General features: G+C 40.0%; 1 protein-coding gene and 1 pseudogene across 2 annotated transcripts in view; one reads left to right on the top strand and one right to left on the bottom strand.

Moving 5' to 3' along the window:
• Nucleotides 1-25,134, bottom strand: part of cbl (Cbl proto-oncogene, E3 ubiquitin protein ligase) — a 105,290-nt gene that overhangs the window by 73,496 nt on the left and 6,660 nt on the right. For both annotated transcript variants that reach the window (XM_055660586.1, XM_055660587.1), the window contains exon 2: nucleotides 8,645-8,892. In XM_055660586.1, coding sequence (XP_055516561.1) covers nucleotides 8,645-8,892 — 248 coding nt within the window. The remainder of the gene's footprint in view (nucleotides 1-8,644; nucleotides 8,893-25,134) is intronic.
• LOC129712488 (U1 spliceosomal RNA) lies at nucleotides 17,065-17,208 on the top strand (annotated as a pseudogene).

The following is a 25,134-nucleotide window of genomic DNA, read 5'->3' as shown; positions in this document are numbered from 1 at the left end:
AGCACGCAGCTGTACCTCGGTACATGTGACAATAAACTAAACTAAACCTTGTCAAGAGTCATTTTGCAATTGTTCACAGCCATGTGCAGCATACATTTACTACTCGGAATCACTCATTGTTACCTTGATTAATGCTCCACACAGACAAGAGTTCTATTTATTATTTTTCACGGGCTTGCTTGTATGATTGTAGTTCACATGTGGCACCTTCCCATCAATTGCAAATTCAAATTCATTCATTCCTTAAATGTTGTCTACAGGGGAGATCACAGGCTTGAAACATTGCAGCAATATTGCCTTTGTGTCATTCTGGCTTATATTAGCTTTTTTTATATTCTGGGCTTAATACATTTAGATCTCTACTGCTCTATTCGCTCAAAACACCAGACACGGGTAATGGAAGATGACTGAACTTAAAAATTGTAAATGTGAACACTACAAGATCTGCCACAATCTTCCACACAAGGTGAAATGCCAAAGCATTTCAATTTTGGGACACAGTCAACATAATCTGAAATATGCAGAAGAGGACAAGAAACATTATATTTGTTTGCATTGTCAACATGTTAAATTAGTGCATCCATTTTAACCTGCAATATTTAAACTTACAAGTTTTTGAACAAAACTGTTTTTAAGCAATGTTGAAACTATACAAAATATACAAGTGCTGTAACAGAAAAGCTAAGAGTTTTATTTAATATGGCCTTATCAAAATGCAAAGTTTGTACCAGGAAGTAATTTAACTGTACAAGGAAGTTTCTGTGAAGTTCTCAACATTTCCTCAAACTGCAAATGAGTTCAAGCACCTGCTGCCTGCACTAGCATCAGGTTAACTGGTAATGCAAACAAACCACATTATGGCTTCTTCAATTAAAAATATAATTCATAGCCGTCACAAAAAACAAGCCAAAACAGGTGGATATAATGTCATATCTGCTGTTTCATAAATACAAGAACATGTAGTTTTCATGAAAAGATTTAACGAAAAATCCATTTCTATTGTACTGCCAACAGATTACAATCGTTTACAGATTAACTGGGATAAACTTTAATTAGGTGTATAAGAATCCTGTTATTAAATTAGGGGGATTACCCTTAACTAATATCTACTGATGGTGCTCTTTGCTAGCTAAATTGCTATAAAGAAATTCTTGTTAATTACATCTTGAACTCAATATCTCTAAATAATACATACAAAATAAACCATGAGTGTTGGGCCAAAAAGGAATGAGATTAAGGAGTTTGGAGCATGGGATTGATGTTTTTTATTTAGCCAAATTTATGAAGGTAGTTCCAACAAAAAGAAATGCAATAAAAATAAATGATTTTTTTTTGTGGAATATAAGAAATAACAGTACAAAAGAGGGTAGGCACAACATGCTGGAGCAACCCAGCGGAACAGGCATCATCTCTGGAGAGAAGGAATGGGTGACGTTTCAGATCGAACACTTCTTCAGACTGATCAGTAGAAAAGATGGTTTGGTTTAATTTATAGTTAAGTCAAAGGCAACAAATACAGATATTAACCAATTGCTTTCGACTTTTCTTTTAAAAAGGGTGGTGATAAATATCATATCAGCCTAAAAGCCTGGTTCAATAATGAGAAGGCACAGGTTTAGTTAATCCAAGAACCATAGTCAAAACGTGGAAAGGTTTATTTCGCAATACATGCTAAGATTTGGTTTACACCTACCAGCAGAAATAGGGTCAAAAATGGCCCTCAAAAACAAAAATTGGACAGAGAAAGAAATTGATTTAATGTGAAGCAAAAATAAGAATGCTACAATTATTTGTTGCAAGAATTGGTGCAAACTAAATTATGACTATGACATGAACATGGCCCATCTTCTATGTGCCAATATCCTAGTCTACTGCTATTTTCAATATGGTCCATTACATTTCAGAGTTTGCCATTGAAATGATGCTCTGTACACCAAAATCCAGGTCATTAGTGTATGAGAAACAATGCTTCAGACATCAACTACTGCGGGACAACACTGCTTACATCTTGAGTCTAAAATCAACCATTCATTGCGCTCTCTGCCTCTCAGCCAATTGAAATCCCATTTATCCACAATACAATGCAAAAACACTATCTACACTCTTATGAATATTAATTAAATCCCAATGAAATCAGATGCAATTGGGAGATAAGCAAGAACAAAAACTGATCAAAAATAAAAATAAGCACAAAGGAAACTTGACTGCAATGAAGCCACGTTTGTTACTGTACTTTAAGGCATCTATCAATACAAAACTGCAAGACCATACTCAGGAATGCACTAAAAATCATTGGTTCCACTGCTGACACTAATATTCTAATGCTCCACAGATCTATGCTAGAAATCAACAATTTTTCCTCTCTCGTTTATCATGTTGTTTATCCCCCCCACCTCCCCCACCCCCCCCACCGATCCCGATCCTGGACTTACTCTGGTCCTGTCCACGGGGGGGAAATGGAGGAGGACTGGCCAAATTTTTGTGCCTTCCACCACAGTGATGAATGCTGTGGTGGATGTTTGTGTTACATTTTGTGTGTTCTTTATTATTGTATCGCTGCTGACAACCCAATCCTTGCCGGGTCACTGCTCGTGCGGTCAACCGGTAGGTGCAGAGAGTACCTTTGAATGTTTGTCTCTTCGTTGATTGTCTCTTTCTTTTTTTTTTTTTAAAAAGCTACTGTAATGCGCCCTTTTAAATTGCCCCTCGAGGATGAAGTGCTTGATTGATTGATTGACCTCCCCCGGACCTCAGCTGGACACAGAGCACCTGGGCCAGCCCGCATTCCCAGGGAGAGGGGGGGGGGGGGGGGGGGGGGGAAGAGAGGGAAATGCTCCCCGGACATCGCCAAGTCTCCGCTCACTCCGGATGTTGTCGCCACTTCACTGACACCCATTGGAACACATAAGGTTTAAAGGGATATGGGCCAAATGCGGATAAATGGGACTAGTTTAGATGGGGCATCTTGATCTGCATGGAAAAGTTGGGATGAAGGGCCTGTTTCCATGCTGTAAGACTGACACACTGTAGAAATGTTGCCCATTTCCTTTGCTCCATAGATGCTGCCGCACCCGCTGAGTTTCTCCAGCATTTTAATCTACCTTCTTATTCATACCTAATCCAATTTGAAGCATAAATGTTGCATTCAAGTGTGAGTTAAAAGACTCGCTACAGTATGCACCTGATTGCACAATTTCAAGCTGAAAAATGCAAAACCTCCCCGCCGACACTCCTCCCTCCCTCCCCCTCCCTCCCTCCCCCCCCCCCCCCCCCCCCCCGGTCACTACGCTCCCTCGCAATTTCTCACTCTCACCCAATGATGGTAGCTCTGCAATAACACTCTTGACCTTCAACAATCCCCACTGTCCTGACTATGTGCTAATAACAGCAACTTAAAATACCCTTCTTGCACAAACTGCTGACTGTGCACTAGTTTCAGCTAAAAACAGGGTACAAAAAAAATGCATCAGTTCTTCGTTTTAAACAGGAAGCATCTAGCAAGTGAAATAAAGCATTTTTCAGAGTGAACCAAATTCAGCCTTGAATATGTCCAAAGTCAAACTATAAAAACTGTCATGGTTTAAATGAATAACCATCTAACAAGGTTATAACCAATATCTACACATGTTATTGTAAAGTTTCATAAGTGAAATTACCAGGTTATAATAACTGAGTATTTCAAAGAACATGTGATAAAAATATCAGGAAACCATTTTTGGCAAGAAAGGGATTTCTATAAAGTATTTGGATTATTATATATTTTAATACGAGTTGACCTTATTGACACCAATGTCCTGCAGCATAGTCCGCACCGACCAGCAATCCCCGCACATTAAACTATCCTACACAAGAGACAATTTTCACATTTATACCAAGCCAATTAACTTACAAATCTGTACATATTTGGAGTGTGGGAAGAAACCGAAGTTCTCGGAGAAATCCCACGCAGGTCATGGGGAGAACATACAAATTTCGTACAGACAAACACCCGCAACCAGGATTGTTGTGAGTGCTGCCAGGCAGCTACTCTACCGCTGTGTCACTGTGCCGACTTGCTCCCATGAAAGAATATCTAATATCTGACAATAGCATGAAAGTATCACCAGTCTGAGAACTGTTGAGGCAAAGGTCTTCTACCTTCTGAGGGCAGAAAAGGATATGGACCAAAAAAACGTAAAAGTTAGTAACATCCCATACCAAAATATGAAGTGGTTAAGGGAGTCCAAAATATTATTATGGAGCTAAAATTATAAACATGTATTACATTAGAATTTCCAACAGAATTTAAAGGTGGCTTTGAGGGGTGGATTGAAATACTGCCATTGATCAAATTATCACAGATTCTAAATATATTTCAGTTACTTTATTTTTCTCTGGACTGCAAATATATTCCTAATAGATTGCGAAAATTAATTTGTTGAAATGAATAAGTATGGCAAGTAAACCATTGCAGGGTTGTCTGTAAATAGAGTTGAAAGAAACGGCAATACAGAGCAGACATGAACTGTTTCTGTGACGACTAACAAACTGCTTTAGATCAGTAACAAAGTGTAAACCACCAAGGAAAATTTATCTCACTACGATCACTGTGTACTATATAAAATGCAAATACTTTACTGGGTGAACAACTTCTGGTGGGTTATATATTACACAGTTTACAATGTTTTTAATCACCCATTTCATAGACCCATCCAAAAAAATCCACAGTTTGATATGTGTGCTCATAACACAATTTCAGTACTCGCACTCAACTGTAAATGTAACAGTGTTTTCTGAAACAACAATGAAAGAGATCTCCTTGCAATACAATTACTAAGATTTTCTGTACAGGCAATCATCAGCATTTGGATTCGTATCAATTGATTATCAATTTCAGCTAAGGAAGTAAATATAGTAGATAAGATTCTAACATTTGCAGTTTCTTGATTAAAACATTAGAACTGGAGGAACTCCGTGGGTTAGGCAGCATCTGTGGAGGGAATGGATAGGTGACATTGAGTCAGGACTGTTGAGGAGTCTTGACCCAAAGCAATCTGAGAATAGTCAAGAGTCAAGAGTCAAGAGTATATTTAATTGTTAATAAAACCCCTGGAGGTCCAAATGAAATGCCGTTTCTGCAGCCATACATTACACACAAATAGACCCCAGACACAACATGGCAGAATAGACAGGTCAGTGTGGGGGTGGTAAATGAGTTAAAATGACCTGCAACTCTAGCGAGGTGACAAGGTACCAGCTTTCCTTGCCAAACAGGCAGCCAGGCAGCTTACTTTGCCAGTCTAAATCCATCAGAAATTATAGTGAATGCCAGCAGTATGCTTCAGTTCATACGTACAGAAGACACAGGTGCAGAATTAGGCCATTTAGCCCATCGAATCTGCTCCACCATTTGTACATGGCTGATCTATTTTTCCCTCTCAATGCTATTCCCCCGTCTTTTCCCTATAACCTATGACAACCTTAGTAATCAAGAACCTATCAATCTCCATTTTAAAAAATCCCAATGACTTGGCCTCCACAGCTGTCTGTGGTAAAGAATTCCAGAACACTACTCTGGCAAAGGAAATTCCTCCTCATTTTGATTCCATTTATGTCCATTTATGCTAAGGTTGTGCCCTCTGATCCTAGACTCTCCCACTGCTGTAAACATCCTCTCCACATTCACTCTATCTAGGCCTATTATTAGTTGTTAGCTTTCAAAATTAGATCCCCCTGCCCCCTGTATCAGAGATTATTAGAAATATTAGATATATCCCCTTGTATCTCTAAATTGGACCATCAATCCCCACACACTAGCATGATCCTACAGATTAGGGACTACTTTTTTACAGTTCTCTTATCAAAGGGGGGGGGAGAGAGAAATAATCCAGTTTGTACATCCAAACGATATGCAAACTCCGTACAGATAGCACCTCGATCTCTGGCAACAACTCTATTGCTGCGCCACCGTGCCACCCCAGATCAGTGGATCTATCCATTACGATTTGAATATGAACTTAGAAACAATCCAAGATAATGTAGTTTTCTCAATAAAATGTAGCTGCCGTTTCATTTTAAAATCAAATTACTTTTACTCTAAAGAACAATCCCTTTTGGAATAAAATGCATAGCTGTCAGTACGATTCTCAAACAGTTAATGCAATAACAAAATATTTTTGGCAATATAAAAGCACACCAATCGTACGACTTTCAGTATATCTGTGCAAAGGAAATCCATTGCAAAATGTTTATCAAAACTAAGCTACAAATTGCACAGATGAGGCAATTTCAAAACTGAACTTCCTTTCCCCCGCCCATCCCCCTCTGCAGCTACCAAATATTATTTTGCTTTTCCAAAACAAATAACTCTACAATTACTGCACAAGAAATGCAGTGCACTGCCGGATGACAGAGCTTTAAAAAAATCCGTTCCTGGTTCTGCCTTTTTTCTATTGAAGGCCACTTAAGCAAAACTTTGATAAAGAATGAAAACACAAATCACACCCATTTTAACATATTTGACAGTAGCAATAACAAATAACAAAATTCAAAGTTTTAAAAGCTGAAAATTTGTATTCAAATACAAAATTTTGAAAATATCTAACAGAATGTCAGGCTTTGTCTACACAGGGAGAAATAGTGTTAACATTTCAATGGCGTTTCATTGAAACTGGGAATAAATCAGTTTTAAAATGTAGAGAAAGAAGAGGAGAGAACTAAAGAGAAGTATGTGATTAGGTGGAACGTGGAAGGATAGGATGATAGGTCAAAGCAAAAGAGGATTGTTTCAAGATGTTATTTGGAGAAACAATCAAAAATTACAGTAGATATAACAGAAATCAGGGGGAAAATGGAATTGTCTAAATAATTCATTTCCAAGGACAAAATTCTGCAAGAACCTGCAGATTAACACTCATCCAAAATATCCAAGTCCATGACAATACATTCTAGCCTTCATTTAGATTTCAGCCTTCAGCCTAGATTCCAAACTAAAACTAGCAGAAAAATGTATAAATTCATTGTATGATAGAAATTTTCCTCTATGTGAGAAATAAACATCAATATTAATTGAAAACTAACAAAATTCAAAAACAGATTGTAAAAGCTTTTATTGATGTGTATATCAAGTCGAGGATGAGAACAGAAACCAAGAGATGGAATCCGCAAAGAAAGAGGCAGGAAAAAACCTACAACATTGGGACAATGTGGGCAAGGTGGGCCAAAGGGCCTGTTTCCACACTTTATTACTCAGATGCACAAGGTATCCAGGAACGCTGGTATACGTATTGCAAAAGGCTAATAAGCCCCTAGCAATAAACGCCAGTGTTTATTTCTAGGGGATTTGCATACACACCTATGAAGGTTATACTTCAAGTAGTACAATGATGAGATCACATCTACAGCACCGATGTACAATATTGGTCTCTTGTCTATGTTAATGTTTATATTTCAGAGATTTATTAGACTGGAATGGGCAGGTTGTGTTACAAGTAAAAGTCAGAAAGGCTAGATATGTATTGAAAGTTTAAAAACAAGTGAGATGGAACTTTATTGAATGAAATGTGGGGTGTTGATAGGTGACTATGGTAAAGACATTTCCTGTTGAGGAGAAACATTTAAAACTGGAAGTTGTGGTGTAAAAAATTAAGGAGTCACTTGTTTAAGCTTAAAATTGGATGGAATGTTTCCACACCATCATCCCCACCCCCCTCAATTCACTTTTTCAAACGGTGGTGGAAACAGAGTGTTAATATATTTTTAATATAGAGATGGAGAAATTCTTTATAAAAAAGTAAAAGGTTGCCTGGGTAAACTGGAATGCAGAATGGTTGAAAATCAAATTGACTACAATCCCATCAAGTCTCAAGGGGCCATGGCAAATATTTCTTCCTATTTTGAAAGAATGCCCATATTAGATTTAGAAAATGTTTCAAGGCCTTTGACAGAAGCTTGCTGTTAAAAGATTATCTGGTCAAGCAAGGGATCCTGCGATCTGCAACAGAGAGCAAAGTTGTCACTGACATTGTGTGCAGAAGCCAAGCTTTCAGGACAAATTAATCTTCAAGAATTTAGCATGCACATTTGCGAGAAATGCGCAGGATGACAGAGCAGAGGTTGCAGGCCTGAACAAGCACGAAACCAATCAGCAGCTTTTGCCTTGTGAACCAACAGCAGTTGAACATGCCAGCTTGCACATCCTGCATTCACCACATACTCCCAGCTGTTAACTGAAATTATGACAGTCCTCTTACCACAAAAAGGGAAGAAGAGTTGAACAGTATGAAAACCCTTTAGTTGCCACACTCGAGGCAAATTGCTTTTCCCTTTATCTAGTTTCAAACATTGGAAATGTTATATAAATTCGAAAAAAAGTTTGCAACAAGTAAATATATATCAGTAACAAAGAACTGCAAATGCTGGTTTATACCAAAAGATAGACACAGAGTGCTAGAGTAACTCAGTGGGTCAGGCAGCTTCTCTCGAGAAAAAGGATAGGTGATATTTTGGGATGGGACACTATAAAATATTAGATTCAGTTTAGAAATGTTATACATTAAAAGTATTCCAAATAAGTATAAACTACACAAGGACTAAAATATAGACATAACCACCAAAGTTCTGAGCATCATAAGCTGCAGCTAGAATAAAGACAATCCAATCCTACCTTGGCTGTGATGTTTCCTCATACATTTTCTCCTTCCCTTCCTTGAAAAGGCTTACAGTTTGCTTTGTTTTTTTTAACAGGTTCTCCATGAAGACTCTGAAATATTCATTCTCTCCAAGAGCTTCCATTTTCCCCTCGTATCGATTCAGGATCAGACGTAGATGCTGGTAAGTGTCAGGCAGCAGATCAAGAATGTATGGAGGACTGTTCTTCAGTCCTACTTTGGGATTTTGACATAGTCTGACCACCTACAAAGAGAAAAAAAGTGAACAGAGTGTGTAAATAGACACAGGACATAAAAACAAGTGCAAATCAAAGAGTCAGAAATGATTAACAAAATAAGTCCTTTCTAAAACTAAAGCAATCCATTTAGTCAATCAGCATTGCATAGTTATTTTTACAATTATTTAAAAAAAAGGGAAGAACTAGAATGACAATCCAAATTAATTCTGAACCACTCCCACAATGCAATAATGTCTTATTTAAAGTGTATTGTTTTTTAAAAAAAAGCTTTAAAAAAAATATATACGTGCTATATGGGGGAAATATTTTAATATTGCGCAACTCAAAGATTCTTAACATTTCTAAAGAAATAAATTAGTTCGCACTCTTATTATCAAAACCAGATAATGACATTATCATAGGTAATATACAGTGGAGCATATTAACATTTTGAATGTTAATGTAAAATGTGTATCAGACGCAGAAGGTAAATATGCTGTCTGAAATAAAATACTGTTTGAACGAAGGCTTTTGACCCCTAGCGCCCTTACTCCAAATAGTCATGTTAATTTTGGTTTCATTATTCTTTTCAGCCAGACAACTATCAAATTGGATGACATAATCTTAGAAAGATTTGAAATCAAGACATGGGGGTGGGGGAAAATTATTCCTTACAAAACTAAACGTATTGGGGTAAATCTTCTGTTGTTGTGTAATGGATCTACTGGTTGCTTTGCCCACAAGTAAGAGATTGAAACATTTTTGGATATTAAGGGAATTGAGAGATAAGAAAAAAAGTGTTATCTAAAAATATCAACCATGATGTTATGATGCATGCGAGGGGCAAACAGCTTGTCTCATATCTATATCTTGCGTTGACTGGAAAACTCAGTTGTGAAAGATCTGCACTTAGTTATTACAACCTATAATTAAGTGCACATAAACAAAATAAGTAGTAAATGTGAGATTACAGAAATTAAGAAAAAACTAGAAATGCCCTTAAATTCAGACAAATATGAAGAGAGGAATAGAACTAACATTTCAGGTCGATGATTGTCAACCTGAAGTTCTGCTGTTTCTCCACAGATGCTGCCAACTTACCAGATGTTTCTGGCATTTTCTATTTATATAGTAGATAGGCTTTCAGAGCAGTTCCACAAGTTTATATAAAGGTTGGCAGAGGAGAAACAGACCACAAAATATGCACATGGTTGCTAAGAAAACCACATCGTACCAGGGTAAAGCAGAACTAGTCTTCCCATCAGTGAGCCAGAAGTATTCCCCCACTACGTAGACATGACAATGCGTAGAAATCCATGGTTACACAAAAAAGCTGGAGAAACTCAGCGGGTGCAGCAGCATCTATGGAGCGAAGGAAATAGGCAACGTTTCGGGCCGAAACCCTTCTTCAGACTGATCGGGGGCGGGGGTGGGTGGGGACAAGAAAGGGAAAAGGAGGAGTAGCCAGAAGGCTGGGGGATGGGAGGAGACAGCAGGGGGGCTGAGGAAGGGGAGAAGACAGCAAGGACTAACAAAATTGGGAGAATTCGATGTTCATGCCCCCGGGGTGCAGACTCCCCAAACGGAATATGAGGTGCTGTTCCTCCAATTTCCGGTGCTGCTCGCTGTGGCCATGGAGGAGACCCAGGACAGAGAGGTCGGAGGCGGAGTGGGAGGGGGAGTTGAAGTGCTGAGCCACCGGGAGGTCAGCTTGGTTATTGCGGACCGAGCGGAGGTGTTCGGCGAAACGATCGCCCAACCTCCGCTTGGTCTCACCGATATAGGTCTGCTGACATCTAGAGCAGCGGACGCAATAGATGAGGTTGGAAGAGATGCAGGTAAACCTCTGTCGCACCTGGAACGATTGCTTGGGTCCTTGAACGGAGTCGAGGGGGGAGGTAAAGGGACAAGTGTTGCATCTCTTGCGGTTGCAAGGGAAAGTGCCCGGGGAGGGGGTGGACCGAGAGGGAAGGGAAGAATTGACAAGGGAGTTATGGAGGGAGCGGTCTTTGCGGAAGGCAGATATGGGGGCAGATGGGAAGATGTGGCGAGTAGTGGGGTCACGTTGGAGGTGGCGAAACTGACGGAGGATTACTTTTTGTATGTGACGGCTGGTGGGGTGAAAGGTGAGGACTAGGGGGACTCGGCCCTTGTTGCGAGTGCGGGGATGGGGAGGGAGAGCAGTGTTGCGGGGTATGGAAGAGACCCTGGTGCGAGCCTCATTTATGGTGGAGGGGGGGAACCCCCGTTCCCTGAATAGCGAGGACATTTCAGATGTCCTGGTGTCCATGTTGGATCAAAAAACATCCTAAAGACCAGATGTGGCGAGCAAGTTAAATATCCCACATCCCTCAGGTACATTATTAGTCCAAGGCTCTGCAGTCCATTGAAGCTTTTTTTTTTAAGCATAATTTCTTCCTCTGTTACAATTTGTTTTCACAGCTTTTATGGCCTCTGCAAATTGTGTTTTATGATATGCCATTCTGGATTCTAATCACAAGACTTGATTCTTCCTAGGTTTAACATCTTATGTTTATTTGGTCCATTTTCACCCTCCCAGAACCCCCCCCCCCCCCCCCCCCCCCCCCCCCATCACATTAAATTTTTATGTAGCCAAAACAAAAATAGAAAGACATAATTTGAATCCATATCAGGTCTTTGAAAAGCAATAGGCAGGAATAACTTAATTACAAAGATCCCTCCAGCTAATTATCTAATACATTTGTTTGCCAACACATTTCTTGTACGGTGATAAAACTATGAATCTGTACTCCAGCAGACATCTTGAGGCAAGAAAACTTGGACGGAGTTGTGCATGGTTGTATGAGGAAAAAGGAGGAAGGGCAAAGGTAAAGACAACTGAGTGAACTCTTGTTTGAAGAAACAAAAATTAATACTAAACAAGTCCTGATACCATTATTAAGGAAGTGGGTGGGAGAACATGTTACTGAGGTTAAGAACACGAGGACAAAGTCACACTTCCATGTTTCAACTTCTCTGCTTAGAACAAGGGAAGTGAACTTGGCAGCTGAACATAGACAAATTATATATATTACCAGAACATCCAGAAAGAGTAAGTGATAGCAGCAGATATTACGATATAAAACCTCATGGCATTAGAAAGGTTAGAAGAGATCAAGGTCATTTCTACCATGGAAAATAAATACCAACTGACAATGTACAAAATAGCAGGACAATGCTCAATCCACATGCCTGTTCCATTATTCAAAAAGATTATGGCAGATCTTTTTATCTTAGTAACACTTTCCTGCACCCAGTTTGCATATCGCTCAATCCCCTTAATGTCAACAAAAAAAAATTGCAATTAGTGACTGAACCTCCATAGGTTCTCAATGACAATCCCAATGATTCGCAACCCTATAATTAAATTTCTTCTCAACCCAGATCTGAATGGTCTGCACCTATTCAGATACTCTGATCCCTAGTTTTAGACATGATAACTAGGGGAAACATCATCCTGCATCCACCCTGAGAAGCCTCAAAAAGTATCACCTCTTTGTTTGAACCTCAATTAGTCTATTCAAAGGAAATCTGCAACCACACCTTCAAACTCCAGGAATCTATCTGGTGAGTCTTCAATACACTCCACTCCCTCTTATGTAAGTACATCCTTCCGCAGAGACACAAAATGCAGTCTTGCCCTATAAAACTGCAATATTTTATTTAATACTCAAAAGGTCAATGAAAGTCTTGCCGTCTTCTTGCCGTCTCCAATTGTTGAGCCCAGTTTCAAGATGCAATTTATTTTTATATATATCAATATATATCAAGTAATATATTTTTCCCTCAAAATGGCTTTCCCATCTCGTCTGCAAAAAATGGTTTACAAATTATCTAGCTGATAGGAGAAATCTTATTTAACGATTATATTATAGCTCCATTTTATTTTATGTCAGCTTTGTACAACTATCTTCATCACATTGGAAAGAAGAAATTCAGACAAAGTAGAATCATCACAAATGCATTCATATTTTCACGTTACAGCAGTGACTGCACTTCAGATGCCATTGGCTGCTATGAGACATTACAGTCAATTTGTGTGTATTCCCACAGTAAATAATAACATGCTGAAAAATCAATGCTCTTAATTTCTTTTCAAGTTTAGATCTACCCTACTTCCAATAATGTGTAGAACATTCTAGATACATGGAGTCTTGAAAAAAATTCCAGCAGCTTCAGAAACACTATTCTCCATGTCTTGCCACTATTTACTCCACAAATTTCTCACTACATTGTCATTTGACCACATGTTCCTAGTGTAGGCATTCCATATGGGACACGTCAGAAGCAGGCAACCACTTAAAAAGCGACCTCTGTTGTCAGTGGTACCATTTCTACGGGATGCAGTGCCAAAGTCTACAGTATCTATAGTTGGAGCGATTTTTAAACAATTTTCTGGCAACGAAACAAGATTTTCCAAATAATAATGATCAAGAAAACATCTTATATTAAAAATAAATGACTTGGTTCTTCAGCTATTTTGATTATAATTGGATATCATATATTTTATTTCTCACTGGAGAAGCAAATCATTTTGCCCATAACTGCAATATTAAAAACATAATGTTTGACGTGAGTTGAGAGCTACGAAGTTGGAAAGCAGAGCCCAAAGCCAAATTGTAAAAGTTTCTATAGGTATGTTAAAAGGAAAAGATTAGTGAAGACTAATGTCGGCCCCTTACAGTCAGAGACAGGTGAATTTATAATGGGGAAACAAAGAAATGGCAGAACAGTTAAACTAGTACTTTGGTTCTGTCTTCACAAAGGAAAACACAAACAATTTCCGGAAATACTAGGGGACCGAGGATCAATTGGGAGGGAGGAACTGAAGGGAATCCACATTAGTCAGAGAATGGTGTAAGGTAAACTGTTGGGACTGAAGGCAGATAAAGGGCCGGATGGTCTGCATCCCAGAGTACCATAGAAATCATGGATGGATTGGTGATCATTTTCCAATGTTCTCTCGACTATGGATCAGTTCCTGTGGACTGGAGGGTAGTCCATGTAACTCAATTTTCAAGAAAGATAACTTTTGTAAATCCAACCAATAAAAACAGGTTATGCATGAAATTATAAGATGTTTTAGTGCTCTTGTGTAAAAAAAAACACATGAACATCTATTTAGCTCAGTTACAGAATGTTCCAGTTAATTACAGCCCTGGGCACTGATAATCCAGGTAAACAAAGCTTTCTGGGTAAAATTTGTGAGATTTGTATCTATGAATATAGACTGTACGGATTATGAATGAATTAGTCTTCTACCATATTAATGCTTGAGAGCTGTGAGCAAATTCTTTCCATGTTTTAACTCACTAGCTCAACTGTGTAAGCTTCAGTAGTACAGCACTATGTAATTTAAACGATGAAATACGATGGTATCATGATGCCGTTTCTAATTCACACATTAATGAGTGAATGTTTTATTGTTCCATTTGTTGCAAAGTTATCACAGATGGTGAGCACGGGCAGATTTTAACCCATGGGAAGCATGACCTTGCCTATAAAAATTGACTTCTGCAGATAAGATTGCACTGGGAAGTAACAAATTATGTTTCCACACAAATCATCTGATGTTAATGGTTACACCCTAACTTGGTTCAACATGATAAAGCATGTCTCACCCATCAAAATACATTTCTAGCACTTATCTCAAGCTGCAAGAAGCATCTTTGATGTCAAACTGTGGAAAACCACCACAAGATGGATAAATGCATACAATATTAAAATCAACAGCTACAAAAGTTACATGTTCAATCCATATTATTTGTCATGTTTAAAGGAGCAATGTAATTTTTTACAAAAATTCTTAGCTCGTCAGACCTAGAGAAAAATTAGCAGAAATTTCAATATTCATATCCAAATGGCTTTGGACTGAGGTTTGGATCAGCTTTTGATAGTGCTGTAACTGACACGTGAAAGTCCCAACAGTTTTAATGTTTGCAGCAAGTCATAATGGCAAGAGAATTCAATTTCTGTGTCATAGGCAGAAAATTCAAACAGGATAATGTACGAATCTCTTTGAAAACTGTAAAGACAAGAGTAGCTGTATAATACAAAATTGAGACAATGGGTCCAATTTGAAATGAATTAAGAGCATTAGAAGAATATCATGCTGGACCGTGGGCCTGGAGGCAGTGGTGGAGCATCACAGCTCCAGTGACCCGAGTTCTATTTTGACTTCTGGTGCTGTCTGCCTGGAGATTGCACATTCCATATGACACGGTGAGTTTTCTCCATAGTGGCACGGTTTCCTCCCATACCCCAAATACATGCTAATTGCTACTATATATTAACCCGACAGTAGGTGGTTGTGGCACAATTAGGAGAGAGTTGATGGGCATGTATGGGGAATAAGTTACAGGTAAAATAATTGGGAGAATGCAATGATTCTCAGTGAGATGAATGGCCTAATTCTGCACTTATCACTTGTGAACTGTTCCATGCTGAACCTCTAAATTAAACTAAGAAGTGTTGATGAACTTTCTAGATTACATCAGTGCGCTGGGCCCAGGACACATCTTGAGAGAGACGCATGTCGAAGCTGTTGTCTCTCTCCACTGCCATCCTTGAATGAGGGAGGAAGATGTTGGGGGTAGGGGTAAGGAACTGCCGATGCTGGTTTACACCGAAGATAGACAAAAAATGCTGGAGTTTAGAAGGATGAGGGGGATCTCATAGAAACTTACCGAATAGTAAAAGGCTTGGATAGAGTGGATGTGGAGAGGATGTTTCCACTGGTGAGAGAGTCTTGTACTTGGGAGAGTCATAGCTTCAGAATTAAAGGATGTTCTTTTAGGAAGGAGACAAGGAGGAATTTCTATAGTCAGAGGGTGGTGAATCTGTGGAATTATTTGCCACAGAAGGCCGTGGAGGCCATCAATGGATACATTTCAGGCAGAGATAGATAAATTCTTAATTAGTATAGGTGTCAGGAGTTATGGGGAGAAGGCAGGAGAATGGGGTTAGGAGGGAGAGATTGAATGGTGGAACAGACCTAATGGGCCGAATGGCCTCATTCTGCTCCTATCACTTAAGAAACTATGAAGCTCTGACGCTCCAGAGAACAAAATCCAAATCTCTCCAACATCTTCTTATAACTAGAAACAAGGAACTACAGATGCTGGTTTATTTCAAGAGAGTTAGATTTTACTTCGGAGTCACGTGAGTGATTCCGTGAAGAACCCGCCCAATGCGCAGTTGCGGCATTTATCGCACAGCTGTGCACACGCGGCCAGCGGGAGTCGGCGCTCCCGCAAACCAAGGAACGTTAGGTAAGTGCCTACCTTAATCGGGCCTTGTGTTTTTTGCTCCAGGGGGAGCAAAGCAGCAGAGGAAGCGGCCCCCGTTCGACTCCAGCAAAGGAGCCAACAGTGGAGGTGGATAGGCGCAAACGGGACCGCACACGCTGCGGACCGCTGACAGGGAGCTGCGCTGATGCCGGTCCGCTGAACAGCTGTTTGGTTAACAGCAGCGGACCGGAGTGAAATTTAAAAACCCGACCGGCAGCCCTGCAGACTCCTGACAAGGAGAATCACCGCCCGGGAACCGCTACAATGCCGCCTAAAAAACGGCAGGCAACCTCTAACTACAGGTAAGACAAAAACCTTACCAAAAATATAGGTTCTACAGGAACCAACTTCCTCCAACACTGGAACAGGCTGGAGACAGCAAAAACAAGTATGTCTGTCTCCCCAAGCCGGAGGAGGTCATGGAGTTACAAAACCTCCAGGAAAACGAGTGGTCACTGGCTAAATGCCAAGGGAGCTGACACTCCTACCCCAGTGCTATTGCACTAGCCATCTCCCTTGTCGAGGGATTGATGCGACAACGGAGTTTGAGCTATGCCTCCTCCAAGTTATAGCACACCCTTTTGCTCCCTCTTTTGAGGCTAGCTAAGGAGGCCAGGGCTGGGCTGGCTTAAACGCTGGGCAGGCGGACGAGAACAGGAGTATGCCAGGGGAGCAGGATCAGGAAGAGCTGCTGGGTGTCGTGGGCCACTACATGGCTCCTCCACGCGACCATCTTCCCAACAAAGCCCTGCAGGAGTAGGCCTTTCTAGAGGTAAATCTGCAGGCAGCTGGGTCAGCAGACTCGCAGACAAGAGCTAAAAGCAGCGAATTCTGAAGCTCCTAACAGAAGGGTCGAGATGTCACCGCCTTTGCTCGTTTCCACGGATCATACTCACCTGGCAGGCGAGACGCCATGATCACCAAGGTGGTTCTCCCAGGATGAGGCTATCCCGTTGCACTTCGAGTGTGCTGACGCCTAAGATGTTCCCAAATTTGGGATACTCGACTGACATTTGTGCATATAAGACCTGCCCTCAACCCCAAATATACGGGGCTATGCAAACCGCTGCTGCGGGAAGAGAGGCAGCTAAACCTGTGCGCCTCATGAGGGCAGGCCATGGAACGAGCAGGACATCGCATCCAACACCCAGCTGGCAGCACCCCTCGGCATCCACCAGCAAATATCGAACAAGGACTGGTGAAAGCCTGGCGACCGCTTCACATTACCCCCAAAGTTCTTTTCAGACAGGGGCCCAGAGCGGAGCCGTGGAAAAATGCGCCGCTCCACCGACAGCACCAGCATACCAGCAAAACTAAGCCTTCATGAAAAAACAATGAACATGGAGGTAGGTAGTCTGGTTCCTCCCAGTTTACACAAAATAAGGGTGCTCTACTAACTGTGGGGGGGGGCATTTACACTTGTTGATAAAAGCATGGGGTGCTGTCACAAATAACTAATATATACTCAACAGTATTAGTGGATAAAAACTTGAATTCAAATTGGGCATATTACCGCCAGTTCAGCAATGCGCCCAAAGGGCATTTTCACCCTCTAAGAAAGAGAAGCGAGAAGGTCAAGCTGAACTAGAAAGGCTCATTACAAAACGGATCATGGGAGCAAACATGAACCATTGGAATTTGTATCGAATATATTCACCAAAACTACAAAAGATGGTGAATGTAGCATCATCATTGACCTAATATCACTAAATAAATCTGTTGAGTATATACACTTTAAGATGGAGACGTTTTTTGTCACTGCCAGACATCTGATCTCCAAAGGATACCTTATGGCAAGCATTGATATGGAAGATGCATACTATCTTATACCCATACACTAGGATCATTGTAGATACCTAAAAATTTACCTGGATATGGACATCCCGGTTAGGGCAACTATGTGAGTATAGAGCATTCCCAATGGTCTAACCTCAGCCCTAAACTAATTACAAAAATATTAAAAATAGCCATGAAAATATTAAGAAAACAAGCATAATCATGGCATATATTGGATGATATCCTCATATTAGGGGAAACAAAGGAATTAGCTGTGGCAGCAGTTCTAGCTACGAAACAGCTCCTTAAAGCACTGAGGTTCATCGCACACCCAGATAAACCAAAATTGAAGCCGTTAACTACCATGGATTATCTGGGCTTCAATATCAATTCTATCCATATGACTGTTACTTTGCCAAGGTGCTCTGGCACTATAATCAATTCATGAATGTACCCACTGAAGCTATATCACAATTACAGTGGTGGGCAGACAATGTTTGGCATAGTTTTCAGCCCTATTATTATCACCAATCCTAACTTGGTTATTAAAAACCGATGCCAGTACTTTAGGCTGGGGAGCAACTAACTCCATATCCAGCACAGGTAACAGGTGGACCAATTCAGAATCATCTTTACTACACACACCGGGCATCAACTATTTGGGATTGGTGATCGCCTATTGGGTTAAAAAGCATATGCATTTCAAATGCAGCACGTACATATATGGTGGTGGCTTATATCAACCATATGGGGAGCATAAAATCATTATCGTGCAACAAATTGGTCAAACAGATTGGGCAATGGTGTGTCAAAAGACATTTTAACTATCAGCTGCCTATTTCCTAGGAAGCTAGAACACAGTGGGAGACACCACGTCACGGGGGAAAATTTATGATAACATTGTATAGATGTCAAACCCAAAATATCTGCTAAAGGTATTAAGCAGTTTGAACGCCAGATATCAATTTGGTTGCACAAGACGGAATCACCAGTAACCTATGTATGTGACTTAGGAACCAGATCAGAGGCAGCAGCGATAGATGCCTACACGCTGGAAGGGGGAATTTCTGCTTTGCCTTCCTCCCTTCTGCCTCATCAGTCGGGCACTTCGCAATACAGATGGAATCTGCCTCCGGGATATTGAACGTGCCCGACTGGCCTACATAGCCATGGTTCCCAGTTCATCACGACATGGTGGGCGAGTCACCTATGGATTTCCCTAGTGGACCATGGTTGCTGACTCAACCCAGTATCAGGCATAAGCCACCCATGCCATAAAAACATCAAACTCCTGGGTGTAGGTTTTGAATAGACCTTACCAGGGACTGGGATTATCCAAATGAACCATTACCACCATGTCGGCATCCCTGCGAACAGTCACCAAGAGAAACATGGGAAAAATACTGCCACGACGCAGGGACAACATACCAAACTATTCAACCACTGACGTAGTGGAGTTCCTGGACCATCTACACCATGATTAAAAGGTGAGTTACAGTGCCGTAAATACAGCATGAAGCGCCTTGTCTGCTTATCTAAAAACAGCAGGACAGCAGAGCATGGGATCCCATCCACTGAAGATAAACTTATGAAGGGCAATTATAATAATAAGCCCCAAAAACCCAGGTATACCCATGTATGGGATATCGGTGTGATATTGACATATCTCAGAGAATGGCACCAGCCAGATCCCTCAGTCTTGCTCAAATCTATGTTAAAAACGCTCATGCTTATGGCTCTCGTATACGCTCACAGAGTCCAGTCACTCCATAAAACTAGACTGGATAACATGGTGATTACCCCAGACGCATCACGTTCATCATTCTAGGTCTGGTAAAAACCTAACTCGCAGGTATATGGGACTAGGCGAGATTATGTGTTTGGCACGGACTAGAAGGGTCGAGATGGCCTATTTCCGTGCTGTAATTGTTATATGGTTATATGGACCAGGAACGCCCAATTCACTGGTGGGATTCCGGGCCTACCCACCAGAGTCCAGGTTGAGTGTGGTGACCCATCTACAACAATATATAGACACAACCCACAATCTTAGAGGGAGAGGAAAGCCTATGGGTCAACCACAGAAACCCCAAGACGGGGTAACGAGCCAAACCACTTCAAGGTGGCTCAAACAGGTACTGAAAGCTGCCGGAATAGATAATAATACATTTAAATCCCATTCCACTATGGCAGCATTGATATCAGCGGCTGAACGAATGGACATCCCGGTTGACCACATTCTCAATACGGCAGGATGGTCAAGGGAAACGACGTTCAGAACATTTTTTATTGTAAACCGTTGATAAGCCTGATTTAATTGCAGGAAGAATATTACAAACTGCAAATATTTAATTTAAGCTCAGGGGAGCTATTTATGTTGTTATTGTTAACAAATACCTTTCTGTTTCTTGAGAAAGCAGATCCATTGGTTGGTTACGATAACACTTCCTCCCTCAAAAACTTCGGCAGTGAGTGAAATAAAAACTGTTACACGGTTTGAAATCACAGACCTTTGAAATCTTCACGGAATCACTCACGTGACTCCGAAGTAAAATAGTAAGATTAAACGAGTACTTACCAGTATGAAATTTGATCTGTATTTTATGAGGAGTTACGATGAGGGATTACGTGCCCTCCGCTCCCACCCTCAATATATAGATCAAACTAATAAACTGATGTCTCACTGATCTTTACTATGTTACTTCAAATATTGTGTCTATCCTATGATTCCACACCGCTGCTTCGAAGTATGCCGCAACTGCGCATTGGGCGGGTTCTTCACGTAATCCCTCATCGTAACTCCTCATAAAATACAGATCAAACTTCATACTGGTAAGTACTCGTTTAATCTTACTATTTTACGCTAAGGACTAATAGAATCAAGGGATAGGGGGAAAAGGCAGGAATGAGGTACTGATTTTGAATGATCAGCCATGATCATATTGAATGGCAGTGCTGGCTCGAAGGGTCTACTCCTGCACCTATTTTATTTCTGTTTCATTTATTTTATCTGATACCCGAATACCTGCATTGCCAATCAGGGTTACATAAGGTCCAGTTTCAATGGCATATTTACTACACAGTGAACTGGGTTACATAAGGTCCAGTTTCAGTGGCATATTCACTTCACGTGCGTAAAACATTGAAGATTCTTGGTTCTTGGTATACCTTTAACAAAATTGATCTACACAGTTAACTTTTCAAAGTATGCATGAGAGCATATACACATCTTTATGATGTAGTTCCATGTGATACACCCATATGATGCATCTACTTATTTAATACCTCAAATTCTATAGTGCAGTGACCACTTCATGGCATTGGAACTAGGTAGCATTTAAATGTGATTATCTCCATCACCCTTTCAGGTAGCAAGATCCTGGGTTGGAAAAACATTTCATTATCTTTCTTCTCATTATTCAGTAGGGCACACTTCAAGAGGCTTGGCCAGGTGGCAAGAGCAAGAATGGGAAGCAAAAAGGGATAGTAATGGATAGACATTTTTTTCACACAAGGGTGAAGGACACAGAAAATAATGATTTAAAGATAGTTCCTGACGTAGAGAAATCAAGGAGTATCTTCTTAGTCCTCAGAAGTATCTCAGGTTATTGGGATGGAAAATATAGCCCACCATGTACCAGCCAAATCTGCAAGATTCAAAACATTTAAGCAAAAGATATTAGATATTTGCAAAATTGGAAATATTGTGGTAGTAGATGAGAGAACCTACAAATGGATAGGAAAGGAAGTGCAGTACCCGAGGAAATAAATATAGATGAGGAATGAAACAGTCCTACCTTTTGGTGAAAGTTACAACCTAATTATTAATAATGACAGGAATATTAAAGTTATGCAAAGTGATAAGATTGTCTGGAATGTGATTAAGCTACCTAAATGTATTTGATTTAGAAAAGTGTAGAATGAATGCATAAGATAGAATGAAAGACTTGATATAAAGTAATACAAACCTGCTACTTTAGGGTAACTTCTAGTTTATCAGTAATGGATTGCAGACGTATTATATCACCTTGGTTAGGTTTGCAGTGAAAGTGTTCTGTTAAGCCTATTATACTGCAGTTTTACTTAGGAATCCAGTTGGACATAATTGTGCTGTCTGACTGGAGACATTAGAATTATCTTTATTCAGACTTTAATGTCAGTGTTATATCTTGCACTAAATGTTGTACCTTTTATCCTTTATCTGTGTACTGTGGATAATGCGATTCATGTATGTAGTCTTTTCTTTGACTGGATAGCACATAAACAAAAGCTTTTCACTCTACCTTAGTACATGTGACAAAAAAAAAAACTAGGAAGCGCTACGAGTCAATGCAGGGAAACCGGGTTAGCCCGATATGACAACTTGGTCAACATGAACAAGGAGGGTGCTCTACAAAACAACTCTTGTTACAGTCTGAAGAAGGGTTTCGGCCCGAAACGTTGCCTATTTCCTTCGCTCCATAGATGCTGCTGCACCCGCTGAGTTTCTCCAGTATTTTTGTGTAACTCTTGTTACATCTTCAATCAGATGTAATAAGCTTTTGAATGAATCTACTCAGCTGTGAAATGCAGAGAGGGTTGTCGATGAAGACTAAAGCATCAAAGCTGAGAGCATCGTGTGGAACATGATGGATATTGACTATATAATCCTCAAAAAGGCAGCGTGCTGGCAGCTCTTATCTCTTACACTACCCTGGGCTTGTTTTTTCTAATTGTGTATTCTTGCACTAATGCCATGTTTTTTTTTACCTTTTTCTTTTCACCGTGTTGCAGATTTGAGAGTAATTTACGTTTTTGTGTTGTCTAAAATCCCTCTAATGCTGCTGCAAGCAAGACCTTCATTATACCTGTACTTCACCATGCTTGTGCATGTGGCCTTAAACTCTACTCGACTTACTTACACTTACTTACACAAAGGGCAGGAAGAGAGAATGCACTAAATAGGATTGCTTTTTGCTCGGATGCAGCAACAAATAATTTTTTTTTTAAGTGGCAAAGAAAGGCTGTCAGGAAATCCAAGAGTGAATCACTTGGGACAGCAACAGAAATTAGAGAAAACTGCAAGTGTTGAATGATATATATATTTTTTGCACTCAAACCTGAAAAGACAAGATAAAACTTGAGAGGGAAGATGAATTGAGTGGAGGTGGGAGGAGAAGGTGAAATAATGCAAGAGAATTGAAAGAAAATGAAAACGAAGCCACAACCAACAGCCAAAATCTTGACAAGAAAAACCTAAGTCACATAGATATGGTCACATGAAACAAAATATAACTTGGAAGTGCATGATGAGAAAGGAAATGTGGAGAAATAGGTACAAACACAAAGATTGATATTGGTCAGTGAATGCAACAACAACGTGATCAAAGTTCCCAATACATTTCAGCAGATGCCCGATACCTCAAAAGCAAAATAACAACGTATTATTTTTCCAGCTTAAGTGTTGAAATTTGCTTAAATAGAATAAACTAAAGTTTTGATTACTCATTCTGATTAATTCATATTTATTTGTCCAGCATATTAAATAACAAAAACAATTACCCAGCTCATCCACCTGGCATCCAAATAGGCATAGCTAGTCACTGATATTTCACCCTCAAGCTACCAAATTAGCCCCCGAGCCAGACTTTGTGAACAGGTCTTTCATTGATAACCTTGTATCTTGTTCTATTGCTTTTTATTATTCATTCAATGAATATGGATGCCTCTAGCAACAGCAGCATTTACTGTCCATCCCCGATTATAGATAACTACTTGTTGGTCACTTAAATCAGACTGGGCAAGATTAGTATAATTTCTCTTCGAAGGATATTCCTAGTTATCTTTCCTAAAACTATTCTTGGCTTTCAATTCGTGTTTTTCGTTTAAATAATTACATGAATTCCCTGCTGCCTATGGTGGGCTTCAAATTATGTCTCTGGACCAATGCTAACTACTGGTTGGTAAATTAATCACTATACTACTGTTACGGAAATTGATCAGATATGGAGAGAATGGATGATAATTTCAATTACTCTACCAAAGGTCAATTGACTACTCAATACTGCAAAATGTTCCCCTGAAGTCTTCCCCACACCCCAAAGAAATACAAACACAATCCAGCAATGGCAGAAAAGATGACCCCACACTCTATTGTTGGATACTTATCACATTTCATAATTGCTCAGTGCTCAAGGAAAGTTATTATTTCTATCATCAAATAATGAGAAATGAAAGTGACAGTGGAAATATCATAGCATGTTTCAAATATACACAGTAGACTTTCCAACACTATAGATCTTCGGTGGAACCACATCTGGAGTGATGTTTAGGTCTCTCATTTACAGGAGGTTATACCTGCCTTAAAGGCAAAAACAGGGAAGATCCATTGGGTTTATTCTTAGTATGAAGGAGTTGGCACATGAAGATATCAGGGTTTTGCTTACTGAAGCTTAGCAAATTAAGAAGTGTTCTCATTGAAATATAATTAAGGGTCAGAAAGACATATTTGGATTGATAAGTATTAAATAGTTATTATAATCAGGCAGGAAAATGAAGTTGAGGACAATAATGAGGTCTGTCTTATTAAATTGCAGATAGGCCAGAAAGGCTGCACGGTCTTCTGCTACTCCATTTTCTTCCATACATAAATCGATGCACTCAGTAGAACCACGTTATTTGTTATGATTCAAATCAAATAGAGGGAATGGATGATGGTGCTGATGTAAATTACTCTACCAGAGGACTTGTGCTGTAAAATCCTATGCTGCAACCCCCACCCCCCTCCCAAAGAAAGCCAAACACAATAGGACAGCATATTTGTTTTCTGAAATTACATTAGAGAACCACTTTAATTTATTTCACTACACTTTTACACAATTTAGAGATACAGCATAGAAACAGGCCCTTCAGGCCACAGAATTCACGCTGACCATCAATCGCCCATTCACACAAGCTCCATGTTATCATACTTTTACACCCACTCCTTACGCACCAGGGCCAATTTACATTGACCAATTAACCTACAAACCTGCAAATCTTTGGGATGCAGGAGGAAACCGGAGCACCCAGTGGAAATGCATGCATCACAGGGAGGACATGCAAACTCCATACAGATAGCACCCGAAGTCAGGATCAAACAAGTCTCTCTGGCACTGTGAAGCAGCTGTTCTACCAGCTGCACCACTCTACCTTTTATTTTGT

Source organism: Leucoraja erinacea, chromosome 32, assembly GCF_028641065.1.
Source record: "Leucoraja erinacea ecotype New England chromosome 32, Leri_hhj_1, whole genome shotgun sequence".
Classification (NCBI taxonomy): Eukaryota; Metazoa; Chordata; class Chondrichthyes; order Rajiformes; family Rajidae; genus Leucoraja; species Leucoraja erinaceus.
Note: the sequence above shows the minus strand (reverse complement) of the source record. Positions and strands in the feature narration are given on the sequence as shown.